Genomic DNA, 25274 nt, shown 5'->3' on the forward strand with positions numbered 1-25274 from the left:
GTCGCAACTCAGGTTAGTATCCGTGAAACGATACATTGTGGCGGCGGCGGCGGCGGCAAAATCCCGGAGCGGATCCGCGGGGGAACCCGGAGCGCAGATCAGATCAGATCAGATCAGCGGAGACGTGGAACTCGGGCAGCGGACACCCGGCTTCATCCCGGGCCGTAGCCAGGGAGCGGAGCGCCGGTACACGGGCACACGGCAAGGTCAGGCAAGTAGACTGCGGGGGAGGGGAGGGGAGGCCCGGGGCCGGCGGTGGCACAGGCGGGAGCGGGGAGCGCGGCTCTGGGGCCGGGAGGATGGCAACGTGTCACTCGTGTCCCGCTGGGCCAGCGGCCACTCGCCGCTCGCAGCAGCCGAACCCCCCCCCCCACACCCCCCCCGGCTCAGGGAGTCACAGCCCGGCTGTTCCTGCCCTGGGAGAGAGTGTGGCAGAGATTCACTGTGTGTGTGTGTGTGAGCCCAGGTTTGCGTGTGAGTGCGTGTGCGTGTGGTAGTGTGTGTGTGGTGGTGTGTGTGGGGTAGTGTGTGTGTGTGGGTAGTGTGTGTGTGGGGTAGTGTGTGTGTGTGGGTAGTGTGTGTGTGGGGTAGTGTGTGTGTGGGGTAGTGTGTGTGTGGGGTAGTGTGTGTGTGTGGGTAGTGTGTGTGTGGGTCATTGTGTGTGTGGTGGGTCGTGGGTGGTGGGGTCGTGTGTGGGGGTTTGTGGTGTCGTGTTCGTGTTGTGTATGGGGGTAGTTGTTGTGTTTTTTGTGTGTGTTTGGGTAGTGTGTGTGTGGGTATGTGTGTGTGGGGTGTGTGTGTGTTTTGTGTTGTGTGTTTTGTTGGTTGTGTGTGTGTGTGTTGTCGTGTGTGTTTGTTTTTGTGTTTGTTTTTTGGTGTTGTGTTGTGTTTGGGTGTTGTTGTTTTTTTAGTGTGTGTGTTGTTTGTGTTTGTGGGGTTTTTGTGTGGGGGTAGTGTGTGTGTGTGGTAGAGGTGTGGGGGGTAGTGTGTGTGTGGGGGCTAGTGGGAAGGGTAGTGTGTGTGTGGGGGTGTGTGTGTGTGTGTGGGGTTGTGTGTGTGTGGTAGTGTGTGTGTGTGGGGTAGTGTGTGTGTGGGGTAGTGTGTGTGTGTGGTAGTGTGTGTGGGTAGTGTGTGTGGGGGGTAGTGTGTGTGGGGTAGTGTGTGTGTGTGTGGGGTAGTGTGTGTGGGGTAGTGTGTGTGTGTGTGTGTGGGGTAGTGTGTGTGTGTGGTAGTGTGTTTGTGTGGGGGTGTGTGTGTGTGGTAGTGTGTGTGTGTGTGTGGGGTAGTGTGTGTGTGTGCGTGTGGGGTAGCGTGTGTGTGTATGTATGTAAGATGGGACGGTGTAGCAGAGGGAGCTTCACTCTGTATCTACCTGTCTGTCCCTTGACCAAAGGACAAGCCGTGAAAAGGACAAGCCGTTGTCCTGTGAGTTTAGTAGCATTTTTTCCAACCTTGGCGATATCACAGACTTCTCGAGGCGCTCCCAGAACCGAGACCTGGCCCTGGATGAGTTCACAGGTTATGGGAGTAGAATTGGGCCATTCGGCCCATCGAGTCCACTCTGCCATTCAATCATGGCTGATCTCTGCCTCCTAATCCCATTTTCCTGCCCTCTCCCCATAACCCGTGACACCTGTTCTAATCAAGAATTTGTCTATCTCTGCCTTAAAAATATCCACTGACTTGTCCTCCACAGCCTCTGTGGCAATGAGTTCCACAGATTCACTACCTTCTGACTAAAGAAGTCTCACCTCCTTTCTAAAAGAGCGCCCTTTAATTCTGAGGCTGTGACCTCTGGTCCTAGACTCTCCCACCAGTGGAAACATTCTTTCCATATCCACTTATCCAGTTTTCTTTATCATTGTTATTTTTTTGCATCTTTCATTCATTGTTTTCTATCTCTCTACGTCATTGTCTATATCTCTCGTTTCCCTTATCCCTAACCAGTCTGAAATAGGCTCTCGATTCGAAACGTCACCCATTCCTTCTCTCCAGAGATGCTGCCTGTCCCGCTGAGTTACTCCAGCATCTTGTGTCTATCTTCGGTTTAAACCAGCATCTGCAGTTCCTTCCTGCACACTCCACTCTGTGCTACCTCTATGCAGTCACGGGTGGCGCAGCGGTAGAGTAGCTGCCTTACAGCAAAAAGCAGCGCAAAGAGACCCAGGTTCGATCCCGACTACGGGTGCTGTCTGTATGGAGTTTGTACGTTCTCCCCGTGATCTGCGTGGGTTTTCACCGAGATCTTCGGTTTCCTCCCACACTCCAAAGACGTACGGGTTTGTAGGTTAATTGGTTTGATTAATTGGCTTGATAAATTGTAAAACTTGTCTAACAGCCAGGGCTGAGTGATGCTCTACCTAGAGCTGTTCAGCGCAGATCCAGATCTGCTGGAATGTGTAGACTGTAAACAACTCGTGCCCTAGGAGAGAGCAGAGGACACTTAGAAATAAATGCACTGCACTTAAACACTTAACCAGTCAGGCAGCGTCTGTGGAGAGAGGAACAGGAAATGGTTCATCTCTGGGACCCTTCTGATGTAGGATGATCATTCTGACCCGTAAACGGTTGCACCTTCCGCAGATGCTGCCTGGCCAGTGGAGAGTTGCCAGTGATTGCCTGCATCGGCAGGTCCCAGCGTCGGCTTTTGTGTTTCATTCACAATTACATTCCAGTAATCTTTAAATTTACTGGGTTACAGTACCGGTGTGAACTGGGTGGAGGTGTGAGCTGCGAGGAGGATGCTATGAGGCTGCAGGGTGACTTGGATAGGTTTGTTGAGTGGGCAGATGCATGGCAGATGCAGTATAATGTGGATAAATGTGAGGTTATCCACTTTGGTGGCAAGAACAGGAAGACAGATGCTGCCTCACCTGCTGAGTTTCTCCAGCAAAGATACACAAAATTGCTGGGGAAACTCAGCGGGTGCAGCAGCATCTATGGAGCGAAGGAAATAGGCGACGTTTCGGGCCGAAACCGTTCTTCAGACTGGCACTGAAGACGGCCTCAGAGAGCTGGAGCAACTCAAGTTTATTCGTCACATACACATGCTCGAGTTTCTCCAGCATTTTTGTCTACCTTCGAATTTTCCAGCATCTGCAGTTCCTTCTTAAACATTATCTGAATGGTGTCAGATTAGGAGAAGGGGAGGTGCAACGAGACCTGGGGGTCCTTGTACATCAGTTACTGAAAGTAAGCATGCAGGTACAGCGGGCAGTGAAGAAAGCCAATGGCATGTTGGCCTTCATAGCCAGAGGATTTGAGTTTAGGAGCCAAGAAGTCCTGCTGCAGTTGTACAGGGCCCTAGTGAGACCACACCTGGAGTATTGTGTGCAGTTTTGGTCTCCTAATGTGAGGAAGGACATTCTTGCTATTGAGGGAGTGCAGCGTAGGTTACGGGTCTATCTCTGCCTTAAAAATATCCACTGACTTGGCCTCCACAGCCTCTGTGACAATGAGTTCCACAGATTCACTACCTTCTGACTAAAGAAGTGCCTTCTCACCTCCTTTCTAAAAGAGCGCCCTTTAATTCTGAGGCTGTGACCTCTGGTCCTAGACTCTCCCACCAGTGGAAACATTCTTTCTACATCCACTTATCCAGTTTTCTTTATCATTGTTATTTTTTTGCATATCTTTCATTCATTGTTCTTTATCTCTCTACGTCATTGTCTATATCTCTCGACCCGAAACGTCACCTATAAAATTCTTAAAGGATTGGACAGGCTAAATGCAGGAAAAATGTTCCTGATGTTGGGGGAGTCCAGAACCAGGGGTCACGGCGTTCTATGTTGTGTTTCTAGATATATACGCTGCACTTCCACAATAGCAAGAATGTCCTTCCTCACATTAGAGGACCAAAACATCACCTGTTCCTGTTCTTCAGAGATGCTGCCTGACCTACTGAGCAGGGACTACCTGACCTACCTCATCAGGGAATAACCTTCCTGTACCATTCTACTGTTTTAAAAAATATTGCATTTTTTTTCCTTTTTCCATTCCTCCCACAATATGTAAAATGTAAAAAGAATATGTGATTCTGTTCCATTCTGTTTGTTGTTTGTCTTTTTGCACAAAGTCCGCGAGCATTGCCACTTTTCATTTCACTGCACATCTCGTATGTGTATGTGACGAATAAACTTGAGTTGCTCCAGCTCTCTGAGGCTGTCTTCAGTGGCAGGCAGCCGAGCGAGCTTGTGTATGTGAGGTGTGAACAGTAACGTGCTGATGCTGTGTGGAATGCAGTCGCCCACTGGCTGGTGGAGTCTGGAGCGGTGAGAGCAGAGGTTGAGTGAGTAGCTTTGTCGTGTGGTCTTGGCTGGAATGTGGGCAATGTAGCGAGCTGCAGTCACTGGGTAAACGCTCCCACAAGTGTCACATGATCTCACACACACACACACAGACAGTCACACTCACACACACACACACACACACACACACACACACACACACACACAGACAGTCACACATACACACACGCACGCACGCACACACACACAGACAGTCACACTCACACACACACACACAGACAGTCACACTCACACAGTCACTCACACACACACACACACACACACACACACACAGGCACACTCACACAATCACTCACACACACACACACACTCGCACGCTCACTCACTCGCACGGAACATGTTCCCGATGTAGGGGCAGTTCAGAACCAGGGGCCACACACAGCTTAAGAATATCGGGTCGGCCATTTAGAACGGAGACGAGGAAACACTTTTTCTCACAGAGAGTGGTGAGTCTGTGGAATTCTCTGCCTCAGAGGGCGGTGGAGGCAGGTTCTCTGGATCAAGTCAAGTCAAGTTTATTTGTCACATACACAGACGAGATGTGCAGTGAAATGAAAGTGGCAATGCTCGCGGACTTTTGTGCAAAAGACAAACAACCAAACAACCAAACAAACTATAAACACAATCATAAACACACATATTCTTTTACATAATAAATAATGGAAGGAAAAACGTTCAGTAGAGTTAGTCCCTGGTGAGATAGGCGTTTACAGTCCGAATGGCCTCTGGGAAGAAACTCCTTCTCAACCTCTCTGTTCTCACCGCATGGCAACGGAGGCATTTGCCTGACCGTAGCAGCTGGAACAGTCCGTTGCAGGGGTGGAAGGGGTCTCCCATGATCTTGTTGGCTCTGGAGTTACACCTCCTGATGTATAGTTCCTGCAGGGGGGTGAGTGAAGTTCCCATAGTGCGTTCGGCCGAACGCACTACTCTCTGCAGAGCCTTCTTGTCCTGGGCAGAGCAATTCCCAAACCAGATGGTAATGTTCCCGGACAAGATGCTTTCCACCGCCGCTGCGTAGAAGCACTGGAGGATCCTCGGAGACACTCTGAATTTCCTCAATTGCCTGAGGTGGTAAAGGCGCTGCCTTGCCTTACTCACGAGTGCTGAGGCGTGTGATGCCCATGTCATATCCTCGGAGATGTGGACTCCCAGATATTTAAAACAGTTCACCCTATCCACAGGATCCCCATTTATCCTCAATGGTGTGTACGTCCTCGGATGATGTGCCCTCCTAAAGTCCATGATCAGCTCCTTCGTTTTTTTGATGTTCAAGAGGAGGCTGTTGTCCTGGCACCAGAGTGCTAGACCAGCCACCTCCTCCCGGTAGGCCTTCTCGTCGTTGTCTGAGATCAGGCCCACCACCACAGTGTCATCAGCAAACTTAATTATTGAGTTGGAGCTGAACCTAGCCACACAGTCATGTGTGTACAGGGAGTACAGTAGGGCGCTGAGGACGCAACCCTGGGGCGATCCTGTGCTCGGGGTGAGGGACTTCGATGTATTCCCTCCCATCTTGACTACCTGGGGCCTGGCGGTGAGAAAGTCCAGGACCCAGGCACACAGAGAGGTGTTGAGCCCTAATTCCATTAGCTTCCCGGCCAGTCTGGTGGGGACTATCGTGTTGAAGGCTGAACTGTAGTCTATGAACAGCATCCTCACGTAGCCCCCCTTCTGGCTGTCCAGATGGGAGAGAGCGGTGTGCAAGACCTGGGAGACCGCATCGTCCGTGGATCTGTCCGGACGGTATGCGAACTGCAACGGGTCCATGTTCCGAGGGAGGAAGGCGCAGATGTGTTTCTTCACCAGCCTCTCAAAGCATTTCATGACTACCGAGGTAAGGGCCACCGGACGGTAGTCATTCAGACAGGCTGGGGAGGCATTTTTTGGTACCGGTACAACGATGGATTTTTTGAAGCAGGCAGGGACCACGGACTTGTCCAGGGAGAGGTTGAATAATGTGGTGAGCACTGGAGCTAGCTGCGTAGCACAGGACTTGAGTACTCGCCCTGAGATGCCATCGGGGCCTGCAGCTTTTCACCCGTGTCAGAGCCCTCCTCACGTCGTGCTCGGACAGCGAGAATGTGTACACATTCCTCCCTTCAGCTTCGGTAGCCAGCCCGCTGGCGGTATTGTCGATAGTCGGCAGACCTGGGGTGGTGTTGCCCCTCTCGAAACGAGCATAAAAGGAGTTCAGGTCATCAGCTAGGGAGGTGCCGGCACCTGCGGATGAGGGAGGGGGTGCTCCGGTAGTTGGTTACAATCCGTAGCCCCTGCCACAGGCTTCTGGTGTCCTGCTGCTCCATCTGTAACTCCATCTTGTCCCTGTACCTCCTCTTTGCGTCCTTCACCGCCCTTCGCAGTCGGTAGGACTCTGCCTTGTAGACGTCCATGTTTCCTGATGCCAGGCCCGAGTTGTAGGCAGCAGTGCGAGCATTCAAGAGAGAGCTAGATAGGGCTCTTAAAAATAGCGGAGTCAGGGGATATGGGGAGAAGGCAGGAACGGGGTACTGATTGGGGATGATCAGCCATGATCACATTGAATGGCGGTGCTGGCTCGAAGGGCCGAATGGCCTACTCCTGCACCTATTGTCTATTGTCACAGACGGCTCGGGCAGCGTCAGTGGAGGCAGAGGGATGTGGGACTGATGTTGCGTGACTCGCTGTCTTCCACTGTTTGCCGTCAATATTGACCCCGAACCCTGCCTGGCTGGACATGGTGTGAGTGTGCGTCAGTGGCCTCTGTCTGTGTGACTCTGGTTGGCTGTGAGTGACCACTGAGCCAGTGAACCCACACAAAGTGCCAACCGTGGACACGGGGTCAGTCAGACCTGGACAGGTGCTGCTGGGCAACAGGTAGGTGGCTGTTTGTGTGGTCTTCACAGTGGAGGGAGCATTAATGAGAGTTAGATACAGCTCTTAGAGGGATATGGGGTGAAAGCAGGAACGGGGTACTGATTGTGGATGATCAGCCATGATCATCGGGATCTTATTGAAACGTATAAGATTATTAAAGGCTTGGACACGCTAGAGGCAGGAAACATGTTCCCGATGTTGGGGGAGTCCAGAACCAGGGGCCACAGTTTAAGAATTAGGGGTTGGCCATTTAGAACGGAGATGAGGAAAAACTTTTTCACCCAAAGAGTTGTGAATCTGTGGAATTCTCTGCCTCAGAAGGCAGTGGAGGCCGATTCTCTGGATGCTTTTATGAGAGAGCTAGATAGAGCTCTTAAAGATAGCGGAGTCAGGGGATATGGGGAGAAGGCAGGAACGGGGTACTGATTGAGGATGATCAGTCATGATCACATTGAATGGTGGTGCTGGCTCGAAGGGCCGAATGGCCCACTCCTGCACCTATTGTCTGTGTTTCTCTACAGCGACAAATCTTTGCGAGGGGGATTGCTGATAGTTTGGGGGAGATGGTGATCGCTGTGGTGATGTGGCATTAAGGGTTAATGTTGGGGGCATGTTCCCAGTGGGCAAGGTGACCTGGCCAGGCTGGACACAGTGACACGGACTCCGGCACTGACCGCTCTCCACGTGTCTGGCCCCCCTCTGTCTGGCCCCCCCTCTGTCTGCCCCCCCCCCCCCCCCCGTCTGGGCCCCTCTGTCCCTGGAGAGGGAGCACACGCGTGGACTCTGGAGGCTTTCCGTGATCGCTGGTCACCGCAGGGGGGGGGGGGGGGTCAAGTTGACAATATTTCAATCTGATAACCGTGTGATTGCCGCTTGCCAACTGCCAGCGGCCGGCTGCCTTGAGGTTGTGAGTGCCCTGGATTAGTGTTCAATTGGATAAAAGCTGTTTGCTTAAAACAAGAATTGTGGGCTGAGAACCGAGTGAAGCTGCCCTGCCCGACCCCGTCCCACCCCTCACTTCCGGGATCATGCTGATGGCCATGGCCGACGATGGGCCAAAGGGACTGTTTTCATGCTGTGTCTTTCAATGAATGAAAATCTTTGCTGTCGACGCGCACCTGTCCCCCCCCGCACCTGTCCCCCCCGCACCTGTCCCCCCCCCCCGCACCTGTCCCCCCCGCACCTGTCCCCCCCGCACCTGTCCCCCCCCGCACCTGTCCCCCCCGCACCTGTCCCCCCCCGCACCTGTCCCCCCCCGCACCTGTCCCCCCCGCACCTGTCCCCCCCCCGCACCTGTCCCCCCCCCCGCACCTGTCCCCCCCGCACCTGTCCCCACCGCACCTGTCCCCCCCCGCACCTGTCCCCCCCTGCACCTGTCCCCCCCCTGCACCTGTCCCCCCCGCACCTGTCCCCCCCCGCACCTGTCCCCCCCGCACCTGTCCCCCCCCCGCACCTGTCCCCCCCCGCCCCTGCCCCCCCCCGCACCTGTCCCCCCCGCACCTGCCCCCCCCCGCACCTGTCCCCCCCGCACCTGTCCCCCCCGCACCTGTCCCCCCCGCACCTGTCCCCCCCGCACCTGTCCCCCCCGCACCTGTCCCCCCCGCACCTGTCCCCCCCGCACCTGTCCCCCCCCGCACCTGTCCCCCCCGCACCTGTCCCCCCCCGCACCTGTCCCCCCCGCACCTGTCCCCCCCCGCACCTGTCCCCCCCGCACCTGTCCCCCCCGCACCTGTCCCCCCCGCACCTGTCCCCCCCGCACCTGTCCCCCCCGCACCTGTCCCCCCCGCACCTGTCCCCCCCGCACCTGTCCCCCCCCGCACCTGTCCCCCCCGCACCTGTCCCCCCCGCACCTGTCCCCCCCCCCGCACCTGTCCCCCCCCGCACCTGTCCCCCCCCGCACCTGTCCCCCCCCGCACCTGTCCCCCCCCGCACCTGTCCCCCCCGCACCTGTCCCCCCCGCACCTGTCCCCCCCGCACCTGTCCCCCCGCACATGTCCCCCCCCGCACCTGTCCCCCCCGCACCTGTCCCCACCCGCACCTGTCCCCCCCCGCACCTGTCCCACCGCACCTGTCCCCCACCGACACCTGTCCCCCCCGCACCTGTCCCCCCCCGCACCCAGTCCCCCTCCCCCCGCACGCTGTCCCCCGCACTCTTTCTCACCCCACCCGCACCTTCCCCCCGCACCTGTCCCCCCGCCCTGTCCCCCCCCCCGCAACACGTGTCCCCCCCCCGCACCTGTCCCCCCCCGGCACCTGTCCCCCCCCGCCCAAAAAGCCGTCCCCGCCCAACCTGTCCCCCCCGCACCTGTCCCCCCCCCCAGCCCTTGTCCCCCCCCGCACCTGTCCCCCCCCGCACCTGTCCCCCCCCGCACACTGTCCCCCCCCCGCACCTGTCCCCCCCCGCACCTGTCCCCCCCGCACCTGTCCCCCCCCGCACCTGTCCCCCCCCGCACCTGTCCCCCCCGCACCTGTCCCCCCCCCGCACCTTCCCCCCCCGCACCTGTCCCCCCCCGCACCTGTCCCCCCCCGCACCTGTCCCCCCCCGCACCTGTCCCCCCCCGCACCTGTCCCCCCCCGCACCTGCCCCCCCCCGCACCTGTCCCCCCCCGCACCTGTCCCCCCCCCGCACCTGTCCCCCCCCCGCACCTGTCCCCCCCCCGCACCTGTCCCCCCCCCGCACCTGTCCCCCCCCCCACCTGTCCCCCCCCCGCACCTGTCCCCCCCCCGCACCTGTCCCCCCCGCACCTGTCCCCCCCCGCACCTGTCCCCCCCCGCACCTGTCCCCCCCCGCACCTGTCCCCCCCCGCACCTGTCCCCCCCCCCGCACCTGTCCCCCCCCGCACCTGTCCCCCCCCCGCACCTGTCCCCCCCCCGCACCTGTCCCCCCCCCGCACCTGTCCCCCCCCCGCACCTGTCCCCCCCCCGCACCTTTCCCCCCCCCCGCACCTGTCCCCCCCCCGCACCTGTCCCCCCCCCGCACCTGTCCCCCCCCCGCACCTGTCCCCCCCCCGCACCTGTCCCCCCCCCGCACCTGTCCCCCCCCCCGCACCTGTCCCCCCCCCGCACCTGTCCCCCCCCCGCACCTGTCCCCCCCCCGCACCTGTCCCCCCCCCCCGCAGCCTGTCCCCCCCGCACCTGTCCCCCCCGCAACTGTCCCCCCTGCACCTGTCCCCCCCCGCACCTGTCCCCCCCCCCCGCACCTGTCCCCCCCCCGCACCTGTCCCCCCCCCCGCACCTGTCCGTCCCCACCGCACCTGTCCGTCCCCCCCGCACCTGTCCCCCCCCCGCACCTGTCCCCCCCCCCCGCACCTGTCCCCCCCCCCGCACCTGTCCCCCCCCGCACCTGTCCCCCCCCGCACCTGTCCCCCCCGCACCTGTCCCCCCGCACCTGTCCCCCCCCGCACCTGTCCCCCCCCGCACCTGTCCCCCCCCGCACCTGTCCCCCCCCGCACCTGTCCCCCCCCGCACCTGTCCCCCCCCGCACCTGTCCCCCCCCGCACCTGTCCCCCCCCGCACCTGTCGTCCCCCCCGCACCTGTCGTCCCCCCCCGCACCTGTCGTCCCCCCCGCACCTGTCGTCCCCCCCGCACCTGTCGTCCCCCCCGCACCTGTCCACCCCGCACCTGTCCACACCCCCGCACCTGTCCGCCCGCACAACCTTCTCTCCCGTCTCCTCTGGCACCTGGTTCTGTCTCCCTACCACCCTACACGTGAAGGAGCAGGCCCTTCGGCCCGCAATGTCTGTACTGGGCCCGACGGCATGTTAAACTAACCTCACCCTGTGTGCCTGTGTTGCAGGATGTACCCGAGTGGCCGGTTCCCCGGTGTTGGTGTGTGCCGCGGGCTGCTGCTGATGTGGGCGGTGATGGCGGTGGAGGGGACGCAGTGGAACGGCACCGTCCCGCCCCCCGCTGCCTTCCTGCGAGACCTCCTGAGCCGTTACGGTGAACACCAGGTGCTGGAGCTGCACCAGCTGAAGGCGCTGCTCAACCGCCTGGACGTGGGTGTCGGCAACACTGGGGCCCGCACCGGCAACCAGAGCCTCGCCAAGGTATTGCCGGCGCCATCCCTGCCTGGTAACACCGGGACCTCACCTGCCCCAACCAACCTTGCTACCTGTCTGGCTCAGGTGGACCATCATCTGTGGGGCCCCTTGAGAAGTGGAGGAGGGGAGGGGAGAGGGGGGGGAGGATGAGGATGAGGACGGGAGGAGAGTAGGGGAGGGGGGGAGGGGTGGGGCAGCAGAGGGGAAGGAGCAGGAAGGAGAAAATAGGAATGCTGGATGGGAGAATAGGAATGGAAGGGAAGGGAGGGTCTCTGTGTCTCTGGGCCGGTGTCTGACGCTCCCATCTCTGCCGGTTCAGTGTTTCTCGTCGGCAGAGATCTTTGCCATCCACCAGCTGACCAACAACAGCCGCATTGATGGTGCCGCCCTGACGCACATCTGTCCCACCGTCCTGCAACAGCTGGAGAGCGGAGCGTGCACGGCCGACAACCTGGAGGACCAGGAGGACGAGGTGACCGATGGGCAGAAGCCCACCGCCACCGAAGGTGGGTGTCCCGGAGAGAGTGGAGCTCTCCCTCCCTCACCCCCCTCCCCTCATCCTCCCCCCTGGGCACTGCCAGCCCCTCCCCCTGTCAGTGGGACAACTGTGGGGAAGAGGAGGGGGTGATTATGGGGGGGAGACGGTTGACTGTGGGGTGGGGGCTGTGACAAGGGGATGGGGTGACTGTGGGGAGGGGGTGACTGCGGAGGGGGTGACTCTGGGGGGGAGGGGGGTGATTATGGGGAGGGGGTGATTATGCGTGGGGGAGGGGGTGACTGCGGAGCGGGTGCAGCCTCAGTAACACTCACTGCGGGGTGGGGTGACTGTGGGGTGGGGGTGACTGGGGAGGGGGGTGATTATGCGGGGGGGAGGGGTTATTATGGGGAGGGGGTGATGACTGGGGAGGGGGTGACTGGGGTGGGGTGTTTGTGGAGGGGGTGACTGTGGGGGGGAGGTGGTGACTGTGGGGAGGGGGTGTCTGGGGGGGAGGGGGTGACTGTAGGGAGGGGGTTGACCGTGGGGTGGGGTGTTTGTGGAGGTGATGACTGGGGAGGGGGTGACTGTGGGGGGGGAGGGGGTGACTGTGGGGAGGAGGGGGTGACTGTGGGGTGGGGTGATGACTGTGGAGCGGGTGCAGCCTGTCAGTAACACCCACTGCGGGCTTTCTGTGCACAGTGTGGGGTCTGGGCTTTGTCAGCGTGTCTGTGATCAACCTCAGCTCGCTGCTTGGAGTCACGGTCACTCTGTGCCGGCGAAAGCCTTTCTTCCGCAGGATCTTCGTCTACTTTATCGCCCTGGCCATCGGCACTCTCACCTCCACCGCCATCCTGCAGTTGATCCCAGAGGTGCGGAACGCCAGTCACGTGGTCCCCACCGCCCCCTGGGTGGTGCCGTGCCCGCTAACACCGTCCATGTCCCCTATCTCTGGGAGATGAATCTTGGGGCCGTCACACGCGTAACTGCTCCCTCACTCCGAGTGTGTGTCCATGTGTGTCTCTGTCGGTGTGTGTGTGTGTCTGTGTGTGTGTCTGTGTGTGTGTGTCTCTGTCGGTGTGTGTGTCTGTGTGTGTGTGTGTCTTTGTCGGTGTGTGTCTCTGTCGGTGTGTGTGTCTGTCTGTCGGTGTGTGTCTCTGTCTGTGTGTGTCTCTCTGTGTGTGTGTGTGTGTGTCTCTGTCTCTGTGTGTGTTCCCGTGTGTGTGTACGTCTGTGTGCGCATATCCGTGTATGTGTCTGTCCGTGTGTGTCCCCGTGTGTGTGTGTGTGTGTGTGTCTGTTCGTGAGTGCGTGTCCGTACCTGCGTGCGTGTGTAGCATGTCCCCACTCGGAGTGAGGAAGCCCATCGAATGATCAGGGCACAGCTGCCACCGCAGTGGGTTTCAGCGAGACTGTGATAATTGGAGCCCTGGTCACTAGTCACTGGTCACTGGTCACTAGCCACTGGCCACTGGTCCCAAGCCACTGGCCACTGGTCCCAGGGCAACGTCGAGCTGAAACTCACCGCGCGGTCCTGCTCTCCCCCTCTCTCCACACTGTGACTCAGCCAGCGAGATTTCTCGGATAACGCACCCCTTCCCAGCGAATGTACCCGCAAATTGTCAACTCCGCAGCTCCCCAGGTGGAACTGGGTCAGAGGGTAAATGTGTGTGTGTGTGGGGCCTTGAGCCGGGGCAGGATTAGCCGGGTGATCTGAATGGGGTCTAAGCTCATTAGAGGGACTAGGTACGGATGCCTAGCAACCTGTTTCGCAGAACCCTGCTGTTCCTCCTTGCATTCTGCCAGTGAAAATTGACCTTTAAGTCCCCACCTATGAAATACAAGCCTCACAGAGCCAGAGACCCAGGCCCGATCCTGACCTCGGGTGCTGTCTGTGTGGAGTTTCCCCCCCCCCGGGTGCTCCGGTTTCCTCCCACGTCCCAAAGACGTGCGGTTTTGTGGGCTAATTGTCCCTGAAAGGGGGGCTAAAATCTTTGGAGACAGGATGGGCAAAACGGGGACTATATTCCAATGGTAGACAAAAGTGCTGGAGAAACTCAGCGGGTGCAGCAGCATATAGACACTTACAAAAATTCTTAAGGGGTTGGACAGACTAAATCTTATAGAAACTTACAAAATTCTTAAGGGGTTGGACAGGCTAGATCTTGTAGAAACTTACAAAATTCTTAAGGGGTTGGACAGGCTACAGGCTAGATGCAGGAAGATTGTTCCCGATGTTGGGGAGGTCCAGGACAAGGGGTCACAGTTTAAGGATAAGGGGGAAATCCTTTAGGACCGAGATGAGAAAAACATTTTTCACACAGAGAGTGGTGAATCTCTGGAACTCTCTGCCACAGAAGGTAGTTGAGGCCACAGTTCATTGGCTATATTTAAGAGGGAGTTAGATGTGGCCCTTGTGGCTAAAGGGATCAGGGGGTATGGAGAGAAGGCAGGGATGGGACACTGAGTTGGATGATCAGCCATGATCATATTGAAGGGCTGAAAGGCTCGAAGGGCTGAATGGCCTCTACTCCTGCACCTATTTTCTATGTTTCTATGGAACGAAGAAAATGGGCAACGTTTTGGGCTGAAGCCCTTCTTCAGACTGAAGGAAATAGGCAACGTTTCGGGCCGAAACCCGGAAGGGTTTCGGCCCGAAACGTTGCCTATTTCCTTCGCTCCATAGATGCTGCTGCACCCACTGAGTTTCTCCAGCACTTTTGTCTACCTTCGATTTTCCAGCACCTGCAGTTCCTTCTTAAACACTATGTATAGGAAGAAGTGCGCGCACACACACACACACACACACACACACACACACACACACACACACACAGTTGAGGGTGAAAATCAGATCTTGTTAAATGGGAGAGGAGGACTGAGGGGCCGAAGGGCCAGCTTCTGATCCAACGAGTCATGTATTGATGATGTGAAGGTGCAACGTTATTTGAGAAATCAGCTGGGGGCTCCTGGCCTTCAGTGGGGTCCAGTGGGCTGTCGGATGTCCAGCAGTCACGGAGAGATCGAGGATGGATTAATTTAATGGTGTGTTTTTTTTCTCTCTCTTTCTCTCTCCTTCCCTCTCCCTCCCTCTCCCTCCCCCCCCCCCTGGAATAATCCCCTCCCTCCTGGATGTCCAACATTCACGGCCCCCGGCCACAACAAGGGGACATCTTGGATGGATTGATTTAATGGTGTTTTTTTCTCTTTCTCTTTCTCTACCCCACCCCCCATTTGGAATAATCCTCCCCCCTGGCTCCGTTTGGGTTGTGGACCTCTGCCCTTGTGGGGCCCATCAGTCTGGGGTTACGGTTTCCTCTGTGTGACTGTCATCTCGCTCTGCTCGCTGCTGGGAGCCAGCGTGGTGCCGTTTATGAGGAGAACCTTTTACAAGCGGCTGCTGCTGTATTTCATTGCCCTGGCCATCGGTACCCTCTACTCTAACGCGCTCTTTCAGCTCATCCCTGAGGTACTGTGGAAGCCAGTGTGCGCGCGCGTGTGTGTGTGTGCGCATATGTGCGTGCGTGTGTGTGTACGCACGTGTGTGTGTGTGCGCGCATGTGTGTGTCACGGAGGATGTACCGGGGTTAGTTCCTGCCGATGGTACACAGAAGACAGACGCAAAATGCTGGAGTATCTCAGCGGGACAGGCAGCGTCTCTGGAGAAAAGGAATGGGTGACGTTTCAGGTCGAGATCTCAGCCCGAAACGCCGCCTGTTTCTTCTCTCCACAGATGCTGCCTCACCCGCTGAGTTACTCCAGCATTTTGTGTCTACCCCCGTTCCTGCTTTCTCCCCATATCACTCAGAAACATAGAAAATAGGTGCAGGAGTAGAGGCCATTCGGCCCTTCGAGCCTGCACCGCCATTCAATATGATCATGGCTGATCATCCAACTCAGTATCCTGCACCTGCCTTCTCTCCATACCCCCTGATCCCCTTTAGCCACAAGGGCCACATCTAACTCCGTCTTAAATATAGCCAATGAACTGGCCTCAACTACCTTCTGTGGCAGAGAATTCCACAGATTCACCACTCTCTGTGTGGGGAAAAAAAAAATTCTCATCTCGGTCCTAAAAGACTTCCCCTTTATCCTTAAACTGTGACCCCTTGTTCTGGACTTCCCCAACATCGGGAACAATCTTCCTGCATCTAGCCTGTCCAACCCCTTGATTCCTTTAATCTCCTATAAGTTTCTGCCCCTCTCCCCGCAAACCTACACCCTCCAGTCTTGGATATTTCCACCAGGCTGTGACTGTCTACCATATCTGAGTCGTTCCAGATCGCCCATTCCAGAGTCCGGCCCTCGCCATCAGTCGGAGAAGATGAAGGGAAGAGGGGGGGGGGGGGGGTCTCTGAATGATCGCCTATTGTTGACCAACAGTTGGTCTTTGACAGCCCACTGCACATCCTCCGTGCAGAGTGAATGAGGGGGGGGGGGGTGGTATTGCCTGCTCTGTCTCCTTGATTGGTGTTCCCAATGTTTTGGTTTCATGTCGGTGGATGGGGAGGGGGGGGTGGATGGGGAGGGGGGGGTGGGGGGGGGGTCGGTGTTCATGGGGAGATCCTCGGGCAGGTGGTACCACCTCTTTGAATTGTCGAGGTGACTCTCTCCGTCCCCCAGCCCGGTGACCGAGCTGCCGTTTCCCCCCCCCCCACCCCCAAAAACAAGGTGGAGTGGGAGGGGCGCGGACCAAAGCCGAGACGGCCGGCACGGAGATGATGGGCTGAAGGGCCTGTTTCCCTGCTGTATGTCTCCTAAGTCCAGTGGTGGCCGTCCCAGTGACACCCTGAGGTGGGCTTTGCTCACGGAGTGGGGGAGGGGTGGTATGTCAAGGATCTGATGCCCATAGACCCCCCCCCCCAGCACCCACTCCCCCCCCCCCCTCTCCTCCAGCTCCCACCCTCCCCCAGAACCCACTCCAGCACCATCTCCCCCCTCCCCATGCCCACCTCACCTGAGATCACCTGTGCAAGGTGTGTCCTGGCACCCAGGTGTTGCCTCTCCACATCTGGGGAAGGCAGGTCCCGTCCACATCTGGCATCTCCCGTGTGCTCCCACCTCCTGGGTTGGGATGTGACCCTGCACGGGATGGGCCGGAGGAGTGAGGTTTGGGGGGGGGGTGGGGGAGGGGTGGGTTTGGAGGGGCCGCTGCCTTTAATCTGACCAAGTGGGGCCAGCTTCGTTGGGCAGCACAGAGGTGATGGGCAGAAGGGCCTGTCCGCTGACCACACGTCCCCATGTCCAGCGATGTTGTCCGGCTGGCATGGACCTCTCCTTAACGCCGGCTGTCAACCTCCCACAGGCCTTTGGCTTTGACCCCAGGAAGCCGGATTACGTGACCAAGTCGGTGGTGGTGTTCGGTGGATTCTACCTGTTCTTCTTCACCGAGAAAATCCTCAAGATGATCATGAAACCCAAGGAGAAGGTGCGGGGGGGGGGGGGGGCTGGGACAGTGGGAGGTTACCTAGGCAGATGGTGGGAGAGAAGACCCCCATACCTGGGCCAGGACACCCGCTCTCTGTCCCCCAGTTATCGCTGCCAGTCTTCAGATAGACACAAAATGCTGGAGTAACTCAGCGGGACAGGCAGCATCTCTGGAGAGAAGGAATGGGTGACGTTTCGGGTCGAGACCCTTCTTGGGAGTGGGGCAGGGGGTATGAGGCATTGAAGTCACAGTCAGAAGATACAGGGTGGTGAATCTGTGATGCTCATTGCCTCCAGAATCAGGGGCCACAGTTTAAGAATAAGGGGTCAGCCATTTAGAACGGAGACAAGGAAACACTTTTTCTCACAGAGAGTGGTGGGTCTGTGGAATTCTCTGCCTCAGAGGGCAGTGGAGGCAGGTTCTCTGGATGCTTTCAAGAGAGAGCTAGATAGGGCTCTTAAAGATAGCAGAGTCAGGGAATATGGGGAGAAGGCAGGAACGGGGTACTGATTGGGGATGATCAGCTATGATCACATTGAATGGCGGTGCTGGCTCGAAGGGCCGAATGGCCTACTCCTGCACCTATTGTTTATTGAAACCTTTCCTGTCCTAATGTTTCTTGATTTGGGGGGCTGGTTTTGGGGGGGGGGGGGGGGGTGCTCCAAATCTTGACCGTGGGCTACGGGCTTGTATACAGACCCATCGCGGGACCACATCACAGTGGGGAAGCTGAGGCTGTTTCACAGCAGAGTATGAGGCCATTCGGCCCACTGAGTCTCTGCTGGCCCTGGGTGGAGCAGTGCTGTTGGTGCAAGCCCTTTGCCCCTGGTTGACACTTGGTGGGGAGCAGGGGGGCTGTGTGTCGAGGGGTTCAACCCGTGGGATGTGGTGCAAGACCCTCTAGTCCTGTCTGGGGTGGGAAGAGAGGGTGGAGGGAGTGGTAGGTTCAGCAGTGGGGGGGGGGGGGGGGGGTTGGTTTAGTTTAAAGATACAGCGCGGAAACAGGCCGTTCGGCCCACCGAGTCCATGCTAACCCCTCAGCCGGTGTCCCCGCAGCGCCGAGTGAAGGGCCACAGCCACTGCTGTCCGGAGCAGCTGATGACGGGCAGTGAGCAGGAGGATGGGGCGTTGGAGAAGCTGCAGAACGGTGGTGTGGGGCGAGCACCCTGCCCGGGCAGCGGCGACTGTGAGCGGCAGAGTCTGTCCGAGGCAGAGCCCGGCCTGGAGGGGCACTCACAGGTCAGTGTGTGTGTGGGGATCACAGGTCAGTGTGTGTGGGGGGTCATGGGTCAGTGTGTGTGGGGTCACGGGTCAGTGTGTGTGTGGGGGTCACGGGTCAGTATGTGTGGGGTCACGGGTCAGTGTGTGTGTGTGGGGTCACGGGTCAGTGTGTGTGTGTGGGGTCACGAGTCAGTGTGTGTGGGTGGGGTCACGGGTCAGTGGGTGTGTGGGGTCACGGGTCAGTGTGTGGGGTCACGGGTCAGTGTGTGTGTGGGGTCATGGGTCAGTGTGTGTGTGGGGTCACGGGTCAGTGTGTGTGTGGGGGTCACGGGTCAGTGTGTGTGGGGTCACGGGTCAGTGTGTGTGGGGTCACGGGTCAGTGTGTGTGGGGTCATGGGTCAGTGTGTGTGTGGGGGGTCACGGGTCAGTGTGTGTGGGGGGTCACGGGTCAGTGTGTGTGGGGGGTCACGGGTCAGTGTGTGTGTGGGGGTCGCGTGTGGGTGTGGGGTCACGGGTCAGTGTGTGTGGGGTCACGGGTCAGTGGGTGTGGGGTCACGGGTCAGTGGGTGTGTGGGGTCACGGGTCAGTGGGTGTGTGGGGTCACGGGTCAGTGTGTGTGGGGTCACGGGTCAGTGTGTGTGGGGTCACGGGTCAGTGTGTGTGGGGTCACGGGTCAGTGTGTGTGGGGTCATGGGTCAGTGTGTGTGTGGGGGGTCACGGGTCAGTGTGTGTGGGGGGTCACGGGTCAGTGTGTGTGGGGGGTCACGGGTCAGTGTGTGTGTGGGGTCACGGGTCAGTGTGTGTGTGGGGGTCGCGTGTGGGTGTGGGGTCACGGGTCAGTGTGTGTGGGGTCACGGGTTAGTGGGTGTGGGGTCACGGGTCAGTGGGTGTGTGGGGTCACGGGTCAGTGGGTGTGTGGGGTCACGGGTCAGTGGGTGTGTGGGGTCACGGGTCAGTGTGTGTGGGGTCACGTGTCAGTGTGTGTGGGGTCACGGGTCAGTGGGTGTGTGGGGTCACGGGTCAGTGTGTGTGGGGTCACAGGTCAGTGTGTGTGTGAGGTCACGGGTCAGTGTGTGTGGGGTCACGGTTCAGTGTGTGTGGGTGGGGTCACGGGTCAGTGTGTGTGGGGTCACGGGTCAGTGTGTGGGGTCACGGGTCAGTGTGTGTGTGGGGTCACGGGTCAGTGTGTGTGGGGTCACGGGTCAGTGTATGTGTGTGGGGTCACAGGTCAGTGTGTGTGGGGTCACGGGTCAGTGTGTGTGGGTGGGGTCACGGGTCAGTGTGTGTGGGTGGGGTCACGGGTCAATGTGTGTGGGGTCACGGGTCAGTGTGTGTGTGTGGGGTCACGGGTCAGTGTGTGCGTGTGGGGTCACGGGTCAGTGTGTGTGGGGTCACGGGTCAGTGTGTGTGGGGTCACGGGTCAGTGTGTGTGGGGTCACGGGTCAGTGTGTGTGGGGTCACGGGTCAGTGTGTGTGTGTGGGGTCACGGGTCAGTGTGTGTGGGGTCACGGGTCAGTGTGTGTGGGGTCACGGGTCAGTGTGTGTGGGGTCACGGGTCAGTGTGTGTGGGGTCACGGGTCAGTGTGTGTGGGGTCACGGGTCAGTGTGTGTGTGGGGATCACAGGTCAGTGTGTGGGGTCACGGGTCAGTGTGTGTGTGTGGGGTCACAGGTCAGTGTGTGTGGGGTCACGGGTCAGTGTGTGTGGGGTCACGGGTCAGTGTGTGGGGTCACGGGTCAGTGTGTGTGGGGTCACGGGTCAGTGTGTGTGGGGTCACGGGTCAGTGTGTGTGTGTGGGGTCACGGGTCAGTGTGTGTGGGTGGGGTCACGGGTCAGTGTGTGTGGGGTCACGGGTCAGTGTGTGGGGTCACGGGTCAGTGTGTGTGGGGTCACGGGTCAGTGTGTGTGGGGTCACGGGTCAGTGTGTGTGTGTGGGGTCACGGGTCAGTGTGTGTGGGTGGGGTCACGGGTCAGTGTGTGTGGGGTCACGGGTCAGTGTGTGGGGTCACGGGTCAGTGTGTGTGGGGTCACGGGTCAGTGTGTGTGTGTGGGGTCACGGGTCAGTGTGTGTGTGTGGGGTCACGGGTCAGTGTGTGTGGGGTCACGGGTCAGTGTGTGTGTGTGGGGTCACGGGTCAGTGTGTGGGGTCACGGGTCAGTGTGTGTGGGGTCACGGGTCAGTGTGTGGGTGAGGTCACGGGTCAGTGTGTGTGGGTGGGGTCACGGGTCAGTGTGTGTGTGGGGGGTCACGGGTCAGTGTGTGTGTGGGGGGTCACGGGTCAGTGTGTGTGGGGTCACGGGTCAGTGGGTTTGTGGGGTCACGGGTCAGTGTGTGGGGTCATGGGTCAGTGTGTGTGTGTGGGGTCATGGGTCAGTGTGTGTGTGGGGGGTCACGGGTCAGTGTGTGTGGGGTCACGGGTCAGTGTGTGTGTGGGGTCAGTGTGTGTGGGATCACGGGTCAGTGTGTGTGTGTGGGGTCACGGGTCAGTGTGTGGGGTCACGGGTCAGTGTGTGGGGTCACGGGTCAGTGTGTGGGGTCACGGGTCAGTGTGTGGGGTCACGGGTCAGTGTGTGGGGTCACGGGTCAGTGTGTGGGGTCACGGGTCAGTGTGTGGGGTCACGGGTCAGTGGGTGTGGGGTCACGGGTCAGTGTGTGGGGTCACGGGTCAGTGTGTGTGGGGTCACAGGTCAGTGTGTGTGGGGTCACGGGTCAGTGTGTGTGGGGTCACGGGTCAGTGTGTGGGGTCACGGGTCAGTGTGTGTGGGGTCACGGGTCAGTGTGTGTGGGGTCACGGGTCAGTGTGTGTGTGTGGGGTCACGGGTCAGTGTGTGTGTGTGGGGTCACGGGTCAGTGTGTGGGGGGGTCACGGGTCAGTGTGTGTGTGGGGTCACGGGTCAGTGTGTGTGTCGGGTCATGGGTCAGTGTGTGTGTGTGGGGTCACGGGTCAGTGTGGGGGAGGGGTTGGGGATGGTCCCTGTGTGGGGGGGGGGGGTGGTCTTGCACTGACTGTGCGGTGGAGTGAGAGGAGGGGGGAGGAACACTGAGGGTCTGGACTGACCACCACTCCACCCCCCCCCCCCCCACAGGAGCGTTGCCATGGCAACTGCTACTGGCTGAAGGGCAGCCAGTACTCGGACATCGGCACTCTGGCCTGGATGGTGACGCTGAGCGACGGGCTGCACAACTTCATCGACGGCCTGGCCATCGGCGCCTCCTTCACCGTCTCTGTCTTCCAGGGGGTCAGCACCTCCATCGCCATCTTGTGTGAGGAGTTCCCCCACGAGCTGGGTGAGCAATGGGTGGGGGGGGAGAAGCTGGGGGGGTACAGGGTGGGTAGGGAGGGAGGGAGTGTGGGATGGTGGGGGAGAACAGGAGGGCTGGGGTAGGAACGGGGGGGGGTCAAAGGCCAGGTGTGGTTATAGACCCCTGTGGGGTGCAGGGGCCACAGGGTGGGGGGTTAAAAGATGGGGATGGCTGTAGGTGCCAGCGCACTCACACACACACACACACACACACACACACACACACACACACACACACACACACACACACACACACACACACTCACTCTCACACACACACACACACACACACTGACCCACACACACAAACTCACACACTCACACACACACACACTCTCACACACTCACACACACACACACTCACACTCACACACACACTCTCACACACACACACACACACACAATTTGTGTGGGTGTGGGGCAGAGAAGCAGACACCGACACATACAGTGAGAGGGTGGATGTAGGGAGATGGCCACACACCCACGTCCAGTACTGACCGATCGCTCTGCTCTCTCCACCCACCCCCAGGTGACTTTGTCATCCTGCTGAATGCGGGCATGAGTTTACAACAGGCTCTCTTCTTCAACTTCCTGTCCGCCTGCTGCTGCTACCTGGGCCTGGCCTTTGGGATCCTGGCCGGCAGCCACTTCTCCCCCAGCTGGATCTTCGCCCTGGCGGGGGGCATGTTCCTCTACATCGCCCTGGCCGACATGGTGGGTCAGTGGGCTAGGCCGGGGCAGCACAGGGGGGGGTTAGGGGTCGTAGGGGGGGAGTACTAGGGGTCAGACTGGACGGAGCAAAGGAACAGAGGTTGTGGGGGAAGGGTCAGGGGTCATAAGGGGATCGCGAGTGGTCAGAGGTTGAAGGGAGAGTGTGGTCAGTTGGGAGAGGGGGGGGCTGGTGGTAGGGGGAAGTGGAATGTGAGTGGCGGTGGTGATGGGAGGGGGGGCGCTGGGGAGAGGGGGTAGGCGTTATGTCCTTTTTCAGAAGATCCAGTGGACTGCATGCAGAGATCGCCCCTGACCTTTCCCCCCGACCTTTCCCCCCCGACCTTCCCCCCCGACCCTCCCCCCCCGACCATTCCCCCCCGACCCTTCCCCCCGACCCTTCCCCCCCGACCCTTCCCCCCCGACCCTTCCCCCCCGACCCTTCCCCCCCCGACCCTTTTACCCCCCGACCCTTTTACCCCCCGACCCTTTTACCCCCCGACCCTTCCCCCCCCCCCCCCGACCTTTCCCCCCCAACATTTTTTACACAGAGAGTGGTGAATCTGTGGAATTATCTGCCACAGAAGGTAGTTGAGGCCAGTTCATTGGCTATATTTAAGAGGGAGTTAGATGTGGCCCTTGTGGCTAAAGGTATCAGGGGGTATGGAGAGAAGGCAGGTACAGGATACTGAGTTGGATGATCAACCATGATCATATTGAATGGCGGTGCAGGCTCGAAGGGCCGAATGGCCTACTCCAGCACCTATTTTCCATGTGTATGTTTCCCCCCTGACCGTTCCCCCTCTGTCCCCACAGTTCCCCGAGATGAACGAGGTGAGCAAAGATGAGGATGGGCAGGAGTCGACGTCGCTGGTGGTGTTTGCGATACAGAACGCTGGACTACTGACTGGCTTTGCCATCATGTTGCTGCTCACCATGTACTCGGGGTCCATCCAGTTCGGCTAGAGACGGTGACGGGCACGGCCGCGGTGTCGGGCAGCGCTGGCGGTCAGTGTGCCTGGAGCACCGCGGGCCAGGGAGCCGGGCAGTGCTAGTGGTCAGTGCGCCGGCGGTGGTCACGGGTCCGGCCAGTGCTGGTGGCCATGGATCTGGACAATGCCACCAGTCACTGCGGCCGCTGTCCCTCACACGGAGCGGGACTCCGGCCATCGAGGGGGCATGGACACGCCGCCTCCCATTCAGAAACACGATGGTGGCAGAACACATCCATAGTCTGTTTAGCAGCAAAGTGATTCCTGCTCCCCCCCCCCACCCCCCACCGGCTGGTCCAAGACTGGACACTGTCCAGGGTGGTCATAGTTGTAGCTGACCCCTCCTCCCATGGCTACACATTCCAAGCCCAGCACCAGTGGGGACACAGGGAGTGCAGGTTTACTGAGGGTGGGGCAGGCTTTAGGTGAAAGAACTCCCCCCCCTCGCACTCTCCCCCCCCCCCCACCATCGCACTCCCAGGTCTCCTGCTGCCCTTTTGTTCCCAGTGCAGTCGTGGGCATTAGTCGAAAGGTTGTGAGGATGCGTGGGCATTAGTGAGTGGGGGCTATTAGTGGATATGGGCATTAGTGAGTGGGGGCTATTGGTGGATGTGGGCATTAACGATGGGGGTATATGGTGGGAGAGGCAGATGTGGGCATTAGTGAGTGGGTGGGGGTATATGATGGGTGAGAGGATGATGTGGGCATTAGTGGCGGTGCAAGTGCCTCATTGGCAGGGCTACGCGGCATTAGTGGGAGGGGCAGGGTGTGGCACTGGGGCAAGGGGGTATTGCTGGAAGGGGCAGATTTACCCTTCGGACCTGGGAAGGTGCGATGGGGACTGAGGGGCCGGCTAATGGGGAATTCTGCGCGGAGACAGGACCCAGAGGGTCATCGCTGTCTCAGACCCCGAGACCCACAGGAGGGGAAGGTTGGACCTCCATGCCCCCCCCCCACCCCCCTTTCACACGCTGACTGACCAGATACACCCCAGGGCCTCAGTACATCTAACTCACTCTTGAGTTCTTCGGTTTCCTCCCACACTCCAAAGACGTACAGGTTTTTGGTTAATTGGCCTGGTAAATGTAAAAATTGTCCCTAGTGGGTGTAGGATGGTGTTAATGTGCGGGGATCGCTGGTCGGCACGGACCCGGTGGGCCGAAGGGCCTGTTTCCATGCTATATCTCTAAACTAAACGAAACTGGAGTTCTGCGGGACAGGCAGCATCTCTGGATGGAAGGAATGGGTGACGTTTCGGGTCGAGGCCTTTCTTCAGTCTCTGGGGAGACTGGAGAGGAGACTCGGGAGAACTTTGGGCAGAAACCGTTGACTGGCGAAGGTGAGCGGTGATCGGTCACTTGTGGCAGGACAGCAGGCAATGCTAACGCTTGTTCACCGTTCTCTGGTAACTTTGGTCATCCAAATATAAACCTTAGCAATAGTTTGAGTCAAAAATATCAGGGAATCAGCGACTCATAGAATCACACAACACGGTTACAGGCCCTTCGGCCCAACTTGCCCATGCTGTCCAAGATACTCTGTGGAATTTTCTGCATTAGAGGCAGGTTCTCTGGATACTTTCCAGAGAGAGCTAGATAGGGCTCTTAAAAATAGCGGAGTCAGGGATATGGGGAGAAGGCAGGAATGGGGTACTGATTGGGGATGATCATATTGAATGGCGGTGCTGGCTTGAAGGGTCGGATGGCCTGCTCCTGCACCTATTGTCTGTTATCTACATTAGTCCCACCTGCTCTCATTTGGCCCATATCCCTCTAACCATACCTATACCTGTACCTGTCCAAACTACCTCCTCTGGCAGTTCGTTCCAAACACCCACCAACCGCTGTGTGAAAAAAAGTTGCAAGCTCAGGTTCCCATTATATCATCCCCCCCCCCCCTCACCATAAACCTATTGTGCAATGTGTTTGATAGAAAGCGATTG

The 25274-nt window shown here is 58.9% G+C and overlaps 1 protein-coding gene across 4 annotated transcripts; it reads left to right on the forward strand.

The window, feature by feature from the left end:
• slc39a14 (solute carrier family 39 member 14) lies at positions 1 to 24277 on the forward strand. Of its 4 annotated transcripts, none has more exons than XM_033013753.1 (9): positions 1 to 206; positions 10961 to 11213; positions 11527 to 11713; positions 12385 to 12554; positions 16988 to 17110; positions 18152 to 18349; positions 21417 to 21618; positions 22162 to 22346; positions 23157 to 24277. In XM_033013753.1, exons 2-9 carry the CDS (start codon positions 10962 to 10964, stop codon positions 23304 to 23306), a joined length of 1467 nt encoding a protein of 488 aa, XP_032869644.1. In that variant the 5' UTR covers positions 1 to 206; position 10961; the 3' UTR covers positions 23307 to 24277. The 4 variants fall into 4 exon arrangements, with proteins under 4 accessions (XP_032869644.1, XP_032869643.1, XP_032869642.1 ...); XM_033013752.1 differs by lacking the exon at positions 12385 to 12554 and adding an exon at positions 14982 to 15151 and having other exon boundaries at positions 3 to 211; XM_033013751.1 differs by lacking the exon at positions 12385 to 12554 and adding an exon at positions 14982 to 15151 and having other exon boundaries at positions 3 to 206.
• Positions 24278 to 25274: the final 997 nt, after the last annotated feature.

Source organism: Amblyraja radiata, chromosome 39 (genome assembly GCF_010909765.2).
Source record: "Amblyraja radiata isolate CabotCenter1 chromosome 39, sAmbRad1.1.pri, whole genome shotgun sequence".
Lineage (NCBI taxonomy): Eukaryota > Metazoa > Chordata > Chondrichthyes > Rajiformes > Rajidae > Amblyraja > Amblyraja radiata.

Coding starts and splice junctions, on each gene's coding strand:
- slc39a14 (XM_033013753.1), top strand. CDS start 10,962: ATGTACCCGAGTGGCCGGTTCCCCGGTGTTGGTGTGTGCCGCGGGCTG. Junction 12,555..16,987: donor TCCTGCAGTTGATCCCAGAG/GTGCGGAACGCC, acceptor AACCTCCCACAG/GCCTTTGGCTTTGACCCCAG. Junction 22,347..23,156: donor ACATCGCCCTGGCCGACATG/GTGGGTCAGTGG, acceptor CTGTCCCCACAG/TTCCCCGAGATGAACGAGGT.